Source organism: Helicoverpa armigera, chromosome 11, assembly GCF_030705265.1.
Source record: "Helicoverpa armigera isolate CAAS_96S chromosome 11, ASM3070526v1, whole genome shotgun sequence".
NCBI lineage: Eukaryota > Metazoa > Arthropoda > Insecta > Lepidoptera > Noctuidae > Helicoverpa > Helicoverpa armigera.
In genome coordinates this window covers 4,036,106-4,046,522 of record NC_087130.1, presented here as the reverse complement: position 1 = coordinate 4,046,522, position 10,417 = coordinate 4,036,106, and the positions used below count along the sequence as shown (strand labels likewise).

At 34.3% G+C, this 10,417-nt stretch overlaps 1 protein-coding gene across 4 annotated transcripts in view; it reads left to right on the top strand.

The window, feature by feature from the left end:
• The first annotated feature begins 2,838 nt into the window (after positions 1–2,838).
• Positions 2,839–10,417, top strand: part of LOC110371997 (collagen alpha-2(I) chain) — a 103,520-nt gene continuing 95,941 nt past the window's right edge. For all 4 annotated transcript variants that reach the window (XM_064036856.1, XM_064036854.1, XM_064036855.1 and 1 more), the window contains exon 1: positions 2,839–3,074. In XM_064036856.1, coding sequence (XP_063892926.1) covers positions 3,061–3,074 — 14 coding nt within the window. In that variant the 5' untranslated portion in view covers positions 2,839–3,060. The remainder of the gene's footprint in view (positions 3,075–10,417) is intronic.

Below are 10,417 nucleotides of genomic sequence, written 5' to 3'. Positions count from 1 at the left end.
GTGGGAGACTTGACCACCCGACAAGGGAGACTTTACCCTTGGTAAAATAAAAATAACAAATTATAATTAAATAAAGAATTAAATTAAAAAAAACATGGCATATAATAATTATATAGTTTCAGTCTGTCTACAGCAAAATAGGTGGTACATTTAACAATATCTTAAACAAAAAGGTAAAGCAAGGACAAATACAGTGAAAAGACAAGTGACAGTGAGACAGACCCTGAAGACAAATCCAAGTATGATGATAGCTCATGGACTATCAGAGCTATCATCATACTTAGCTTTGTCTTTAGGGTCTGTCTCACAGTCACTTGACTGTAAAACTTGTCTTTTCACTGTATTTGTCCTTGCTTTACCTTTTTGTTTCTTTTTAGTTATTTTAATATTTTTTTTTGGCATCTTGATTCTCATCTTGGTGTCCCTTTTCTGGTGTTTTTGTTAAAATTTAAGTTTTTCCGGGCTGTCTACTACGACGGAGTTTCTTTCTGGGAGAAGCTTTGGGAAAGGTATGAGTCGTTTGTGGCAAAATTATTTTAGTTTTTTGTCGTGAATCAGAATCTACCGTTGTCCTATCTAGATCTTGAGATATAGAAGCTAACTCTGCTGATTGTCTTATTATTGAAATGGCTGGCTCAGATTCCTCCGTCAAAATTAATGGTGAACTCGCTCTAGACTCTGCAGTTTCATTTATTTTTCATTTAAAAATATTACTGCAACAGAAACAGAGGGAGATTACCCTGGGTAAAGTCTCCTCCCGTCGCCATGATAATATCTCCCACCCCACGCCAAGCTATCCGTTATTCAATTTACAAAAGAAACTATAATAGCCAAGTAAAACCTGTCTGTCGTAAAGGTTATAAGGATAATTACACTAAGGGTATGTATTCATCACATGCTGGAATCTATAAACAGTACGCAACAATAGTCAAATATCGAAAATTTTAAAAAAGTACTTGAGGGGCTCAAAAACGTGTATTTACTTGTAACTCTAAAACGAAACTGCCGAACGCAACAACGCCGCGTAAGTTAGGTGGCAGGCGCCTATGGGTTGTAAGAAGTGTGGCAACGTCGCAATATCTAGGTAAACAGAGATTCTATGACCAGTGGCTATTGTCTCCCACCTGCTAAACTATCCCGGACTCCCCCTATATCATTTTGCTACAACAATTTCAAAGACGTCAACGGAGGAAGGAAATAATTAATTTAAGTCTACCGTTAAAATTATTTATAGAAATTGAGTCGTACAGAGGTAATGAATAATTCTAAGTATAGTCATGGGGTAAATTTTGGTTTTCAATTTTCGTAAATCATATCCAAAAATAAATTGCATTGTGCTTATTGGAATTTATCCTGTTCTGATCCAGTAACACCCACAGTAGTTGCTACCTACTCATTACCAGTAACTTGTTTCCAGCACATTTAACTTTAGGGAAACCATACCTAACTAAAATTATTAGGTAACACAATTTCAAGAAGTGTATAATCCTTCCAGAAAAAAAATCATATATGTACATATAACTGTCTAACTATTATGAAGTCTACAATCCCTTCCATATGAATCAGTCCAATTATTTCTGCTTTCACATCAAAATGCTCCAACTTAAATATAGTAAAGCCTACAGAACCAAATTAGAATACTAGTCGGCACACACGACTGTTATCTACCGCAGCTTCTTAGTCATAAGCTCACGACACTATATCTATAGAAAACAGACAAAAGGTCCACGCTAAAACAAATGAGCAAAAGTGAAATTCATTAAGCATTCAAGGAAGACCAAATAAGAACAGTTTTTTTCTGGCAACCCTTACAGGCGTACACTTCCAATTTTTTATGTCGGCCGATAGTATGATCCGACACTTCATCGGTATGAAGTACCTAGATATAATTATGGTAATAAGCACCTTGCAACAAACAGGACTGGGTTGACTGAAAATTTTAACAGGATTCATTCGGATAGTAGTAAGCAGGTCGGCTAGTTTACTAATAGTTTAGTTTCTGATAAAAATCTTAGAGATTCCTATATAAATTATAGGTTTGCTTTTTACGTGAGCATGTGGGATAGAAACAAACGGTAGAATGAAATGTTTTTTTAAACTAAACATGTACCATAGCGATGACATCTGATGACGATCGCCTATCACCAATTATAATTCATGCATAAAATAAACATAATACAAAACATTAAACAAAATTAAATGTCTATACTTGATCATGAGTGCCAAAGTGGGTCGCCTACTCAGTTGCTACTTGATTACCAAAAAGTAATAATCTATATTGGGGACAGTTCCAATCAATATTTGATGTATCGAATTTCTATGGCTTTAGTTTACAACCATTCGACCAATGGTATTTTAATGCAAAGATTATGGAAATAAATATTGCCATATATATGTAGGTAAGTTCGAGGGTCTTGATTCATGAGCCGTTGACCTATCGTTTGAACCCGTACTTTTCCTATTCTTTAACATAATTTCTTTTTACGAATCCTTTTTTTAGGAACACTCAAATACTAATATTATTAAAAATACAAAGTTAAAAGTTAAAACACTCAAAAAATGATAATATAAATCAGTCACAAGAAAAAAAACATAGATTCATGAAAATTTAGAAAAAATATATATAGTTACACGCTACCTATATATTTCCACATGGACATGCAAGCAAGCACAAATAAGAAAATCTTCAACCGCTCTCTATGCTCGAGCCGCGGAAATTCCTTCGAGCAATAGAGCAAGGAACATTATACGCGATTTTTTATCACTGTACGAAGTGGGCCTTCTCCATATTTCCATTTCGCATTGTCGCGCCGACCGCCGAACTCAGGCGCAGGCGCTAAGCCAGTCTCAGACTTTCCGCGCCAACGTATACATGCGCGCACGCATCCAAAAGTGAGATTATTCCGAAAATACGATCTTTTTTGAATGAAAAAATGTGATTCGAAGTTTGAATTCATTTTGCTATCATAACACGGTGATGGTGATAATGTTTTTTAAAAAATAATTAGTGCTGTGTTTTTTATTTTGTTTTGTGATATATTGGATTTTGTATAGTTCAACATGAATATTGTATTGTGAGTATTTTTTTATTTTATTTTTGTCGTTAAACATAGATTTTTTTTATTAAGAACACGTTTTGCTCACGTTATTATTTCTACTATTTTACGGATTCCAAAAAGGTCGACTTTTATTTATTTGACTGGTTTTTAGATAATCTTACTAATTTGATTTTATGGACTATAAAATTATAGTGTCCAATATTATCTGTACCTAATCTCGTCCACTTCTAATAAACAAGATATTTTTATTAATAAAATGTAGTTTTAGTATTCATAATACAGTGGATATAAATGTCTTCCTATAAGTAGGTACCATGGAGACAGATGGATAAAACATTAAGATAAATATGTGACTCAGAATGTTATAATAAAAATGTTTGTACATGACTATAAGTATGTACAATTTCATAACACAATCGTGTAGGACTTCCCGACGCCTTTTTAGGCAATTTAAATTGTCCGACTATCTCATAATGTTTACATTAAAACTTGTGTACAATCTGCATTTTAAAATAAACAAAAGAGTAGCGTTATCGTAATAATTCATAAATGCTATTTATAACCTCTAATATATTGGTTGCGAAGCCATTGACTAAAAACTTCCAGAATTGGAAATTGATCTGTATCCAACACCTGCTTCTGTGATCCTTTTTTAAATCGTTTCACCACTTCTTTGGTAGCAGTCCTATACTACTAGGACACTATCTATATCATGCTACAAGAAAGAGAAACAAAATAATTTTTTGCTTATTTACTCATCACTTGCTGGCCCCGGTGGTTTCACCTGCGTCCCGAGGGAACTTCTGTCCCGAGGCCCCATAAAACATAACCATTGTCACCCGGCAATAGTGAATTTTTCAAATTGGTTCAGTACTTGTAGAACTTTTAGACTACCAACGAAACACATTCCTCTTTAAGAAAAATATTCTGTATCAGCTCTAAAATAGGTTCCATGTGTCATCCATTTATTTGAATCAGCAGTTTTAATACAAAGACGAGGTTTATCTTTGTTCGAGTTTTTGTATTCCATACTTTGCTTCCATTAAGTTCAAGTTCAAAATACAATGTCAGTTTTTATTAGTCTGGCTGCATTTTGTATACAAAGTAAAACAAACAAAAGAATATCAATTCTTCAAAAGCACTCATCATTCAATCAGCTGTATATTAAAAGTGTTGATAAAACCATTTATGCAACTGAAGCGAATAAAAAAGCTTAATACTGGTTACAGTGCTCTAGGATAAAATTACGCTGAGGTTTTTAATATATCTACACTAATATAACAAAGAGCAAAGATTTGTTTTTTTGATTGTTTGACATGAATATGTTCCGAAACTACTCAACTGACTTGAAACTGTTTTTCACTGTTAGGTAGCTACACTATTTCCGAGTAACATATGCTTTATTTTATCTGGGTATAGGCAGTAGCTCACAGTCTTAACTAGGAGTATTGGGTTGCCCGGGTCTGCGCTGAGGAGGTCAGATAGGCAATCGCTCCTTGTAAAACACTGGCACTTAGCTGCATTCAGTTAGACTGGAAGCCGAACTCTACAAAGTTTATAAAAAGCTAGGCAGATGATGATGGGCAGTAGTTCCTATGAGACGCGGGTAAAACCGCGGGAAAACAGCTAGTCTAATAATATTGCTACATAACTCCTTTATCGCTTAAATTCTAAGTCAGAGATAAAACTTGGTAGAAAACCTGGCGTGTTGATGTTAAGATTAGAAATCCTGATTTTCTCAATGAATTATTCTTTACTATCACTGTTCGCGTCTAGTTCGCGATTTATTGACATAGATTTTAGCAACAGATTCTTTCGTATGAAAATGAACCTTATTGCCCTTCGTTTATCGATGGAGTCTCTGATAATGAAATGTACATCAATTGAAATATATTTATTTGACTCGACCGAATCGGTTTAAAGATTTCCATCCACATAGACGTTTAAAACGATAGGTACGTCTTACTTCCGTACAATTATTACCCTCACCTTCAAACCAACTTAGCATAAACGAAATTGTCCTCTCTCAATTCGTCGCAAGCTTTCATCAAATTAATTAGCGTTTTTGATACAAAGACACTTGTGATTAAGGCTCGTTTTTGCTATCATGTAACATTATATGCATCTTACTTCTATAGGTTGGTACTAGTTACGCAAGTATCTCATTGTGTTCTCTAAAAAAAATGATCGATGCAATTGTTTTTACATTACGAGTTGATTGGCCGACAAGACCAAGTGACCTACTTTTTAACCCACAAAAAATCATGACACATAGTCACTCGTGAGCGAGACGCCAGGAACAAAAAACCGAGTTTCAATCAACACGCAATGATATAATAATATGTAAAGAGAATATGCGAACGTTTTATTTAGCCATGATCATGACCAAATCGTAAATATAAATAAACACTATGAATCATTGCACTTCAGAAAAATCAAGCCGTTGAACGATCAATATACCTACTTTTATCTATTCCATTGATCTTCATCAATAAAATGCTTCTTATTTTATTGAGATACTGAAATAACTATGCAGTAAAAAGTTTTGAGTATTTTTGCGACCGCCCAGCCATATTGCTGTATGCCATATTGGCTGGCCATGTACTCATATTGAACTCATGACCACGGTCAGTGGAAAAATGTGACTGAACACTTTTCTTATCTAAAGAAACCTGTCATTGACCTCAACGTATTATATTTAATGTTATGTAACATTATCAAACATAAGAAGTTATGATTTAATTAAGCATATACCTAAAAGGAACTAGTGTCATCATCATCCCCCGAGCCTTTTCCCAACTATGTTGGGGTCGGCTTCAGTCTAACCGGATTCAGCTGAACTAGTGTAATTGTAGACCCATCCATGAAGTGACAGCAGCAGGACCTACATATCCTTTTGTGTTAGTTCTTGGCCCTATTATTTGTTGTATTTCAGTTCATAATATAATCTGTAAGTATTGCAGCGATGCAGCTAAAGTAACTTATGCAATGGTATTAATACCTGCCTACAAGTTGAGAGATAGTTGAGATCTAAAATTATTAGCAGTCACGAAAATGACCCTTCAGGCATTCTAAGTAGATGATCTAGATTTTTTTGACCCATGAAATCGTAGCTGACATTTCGATACAATTTATATTATGTAACCATACCAACTTATCCTTGACAATTCATTGATATCAGATGCCTATAAAAAGTGAAACAATTTCGCTAACTATTGAAGCGTCAATCATACGATATAAATGCATTACAAGATGAACAATTTGCATTCAATACTAATTATTATTCGCTAGGACAAAGCACAATTATAATATTTGCATAAAATTCGTATTTTGAATACATATTGCGTTATTTTTTTATTTGCATGTCATTTAAGGACTTGTCTCGTGCAGTTACGCGTACATTGGTAATTTTATATGAACTCCAGGACGATAAACTTTTCAAATAAATTAAATGGCAAAGCTGATTTTTATGGTAATTCAGAAATAAAAAACAATATGTATAGTAGTTATTATATAGTCTTTTATGAAAATGCATCGTAATTGCAAATCTTTTAGTAAAACGGCTGCCTCGATGACTATCAAGACTGTGAGTACAATAAATATTGCTACTGTAACTTTAAATAAAAAATGCGTTTTAGATAAATATGGTTACAATTTCAATATATAAAGAAATAAGGAATAATATTTAAAGATATAAGGTTAAAAAAAAGAAGTTGTTGAAAAAAAAACTATTTTTATCACACCAAATAATTAATCACGAAAGCAAATGAAGCATATAATAAAATAAATATCACAACACGCTGACGTCAGAATTCTTCTTTTAAACACTTTTACACATAATTTTCGCGATACTTGCCAAATTTTGTAAGACCGCCAACATTAATGTATGTAAAAGCTAAAACTGTTTGTGTTACATTAAAATCTCGTGAAGTTACGTGACAACGTGCAATAGAGGGCTTAAAGTTAGGCCGGACACACGGGCTTGGAGGTCGATGAACTTTGTGCAACTGTTTTATCTCGGGAAGATGATTTTGTATTTCTTAGTCATTGTTGTAATACAAATGTAGAAGGACTTGCTTTGCACTTATTTTTAAAGCAATATCTAATTAATTTTCGCCAACCAAATAGCGAACTAGCTGCTAAAAAAACGCCATTTATAAATGCACGTGAAAACAAAAAAAAAACAGTTCATATTTTCCGGCTCCATCATTAAATTAGTTTGACAGTACCATAATATTGCATTGGCATCAGAATACATACAGCTGGAAATTTTCATGAAATGAAATGTCCTTGAAAGATGGATTTTGTAACCTTAGATTCCATTACATATGTAGTTATAAACAGGTCAATCTAAAAAAAGGGAGCTAAAAATTTGCCAGTGACGAATTCCTTTAAATACAAAATAGGCAGTTTCAGGACTTTATATTACCTAGTCTAGTCGTTCACGCAATTTTAAAGGACGTAAACTAAAACCCGTTTAGGCTTTAAGTGTTTTCAAATCACCTTTCCTGACTTGAAAGACTCGTAAAATCCGAATCCAACTATTATGTATTTGGGTACTGAATAGCAGTCGTTTGTTCTGTATTCAATTGTTCCTTCTTGGGTATAGTTACGTCATACGTATTACCATAGGAACTATAAGGAAGCCAGATGTTAAAATCTTCTTAGAACAAAATTAATTGTTATCCATTTATTAACTGCTTATTTAGTCATCGAAGAACTATATTGTATTAGTCTTTTGGAAGCTAACAAGATTAAAATTAATAACTGCCTACGGTATACTAATTGGTATCATACGGAAAGCAAGGAAAAAAGGTTATCAATAATTTTATCAATAACTAGCTTTCCGCCCGCGGCTTCGCCCGCTTGGAATTCGGTTATATTGCGGTATAAATCACAACTATAAGAAAACTTCTCATTCCCACGGAAAAATCTAAGAAGCACGATGTAACGCTGGATACGATTAGTTGTTAAACCAAAACTGAATGGTACACTATATTATACGTTTTCCCTTGTGGAGCAAAAACATGCAGATTTTGGGCACTGGAAACCCGGGAACACGCTACATAGAGCTGACCATGCGAAAAACAATGTTTTTCTAAGTGTACTCCAGCAACCCTTAGAGTTTGGCCTTGCTCTTTATTAATGGTCATTGCAAATGAAACCCTTATAGGAAATTGTAGTCTTTTAAATTGAAATGGGAGGTCTGTTGGAATAATCGGAATCCGAGGAATGAGTACACTTTCAATAGTGGCTGTAATAATGTTCCGCCCAAGCTGAGTGACACGCAGCCTGGTACCATTACACAGTCTAGGGGCATCGAGATTACGCATGAGCATCACCGGAACACCTACTTTTAGTTTTAATTTATGAGAAGGCACCCCAGATAATTCCAAAGAATTTAAAAACTCCACAGGATATGAGGCACTATGTTCTGTTTCTATCACTGTGTCTACAGATAAATATTCAGTATTTTCTCCCATAACTTCATTCAAAATATTTTCATTTATTTTAGTGACCGTTTCATTTTTTGGTGCTAATATTGCGCGTTCGCAGAGCCATTGATCATCATTTAAATGAGCGTGTAAGTCAGTATAAACTTTTGCTACCAACTCCGATTCGCTGCCCACAACATTACAAAACTCTTCCGTTAAAGTTCTCATTCCCTCTGCATCTACTGTCATTTTCCCATCACCGATTTTTAACAATGTTTCCGCGTAATTACCCGATTGAATGTCATTGAATAATCGCACTCGCATGTTTGTGGTTGTTTTAAACGACACACAGCGCCATCTACAATCCATCCATTAAGCAAACAATATTTTTGTTTTCCCTCGGGAATATCTATTTTCTTCGGGATAAAAAGTACCCTATTATTTAATCCGGACTTCTAACATTACGTCTGCAAAATTTCAAAGCAATCGGTTCAGTAGTTACGGCGTGAAAGCGGAACAAACAAACAAACAAACAAACTCACTTTCCGATTTATAATATTAGTAAGGATAAGAACCCAGAGACTAAAGCAGAGACATAGAGGAAAACCTTCTAACAAATAGGTATAAAACTGCGGAAAACTGATAATAGGAAAATACTAGGAAAGTCGTTCTAATTATTAAACTGTGTCACGTATATTTCTTGTTTTTTTTTTTTACAATTATACATGATACAAATACATACATACCTAGATAATTATAAATTATGAAATCTGAGATTATTATTGGTTGGTACCCAAACCTAAACGACTTAGGCGATATATGATCAGGGTATCGGTTGGCGTATTAATATAAGTGCATAATTACGAGCCAATAGATACCTAACTAATTGGGTTTCATTGATTCAATAAATTGCATTATGAACATATCTATTACGACACAAGTTTCCGTCCGTGGAAATAACTTCGCGCATTTAAATAGACCCGTCCAAGTGCAAAACAGAATAATGCACGTGGAGTTTAGCACCATTGTCATAAAACGGTCAAAATTATGTCTGTTACATATGAACGCATATAGGTATAGTAACAGATTTATTTGTTTCTAGCGTCCACTCCCGGCTTCGCAAGCCTGGTGTGTTGATAAAAAGTATCCTATGATCATTTTAGTACCACCAAGAATATGTGTACAAAGTTTCATGATGATGGGTCAAGTAGTTTTTGCGTGGCAAACAAACAGATTTTCGAATTTGTGATATTAGTAGGATTTGTTATCTGAATTCTGAATTACACGAGAAGATAAGTAACACAACTTGAGGCTAATGAGATAAACAACATCGTATATGCACACAACCAACATTGTTACATAAAAAAAAAATCTGTTTATAAATTACTGCTATAATTGTTCGATATATTAACATCTCTTTAATTGCCGATCTCACGGCTTGTGGAGACAATTTAATACTTAACATTTGCGCTACAGAAATACTCGGCTGTTGATTTACTTTTAGTATCAACATATGGGAATCCCGCAGTTTATAGTCGGGCACATTCTTGCAAATTATTGTGTATCTGATGACATGTATCTTTACTAGCAAAGATCTAAGTAGCTAAAATTGTTTCAGCCCGGGGTTGTTATCTCAAAATAGGTGATGAGGTAGAATTCCACTATTTTAATCTACACCTAAAATGCACTTTTGAGTCCCGAATGCCAAAAACAGAGCACTAATAGAATATATACAGCAAAAAAAAAACACTATTATTCATCACATACCTATTACTCAAGTTCAAATGTTGACGTTATTTTTCAGCAGTGTGTCTCAAGTCTAGTTTTTCCCGTCCCAACGTAGATTTTCAATATCGCCCGTGTTGACACCTATGAATGTTACCTGTATGAAACGTGACTAAAACTCGGCGTCTGATGCCAATG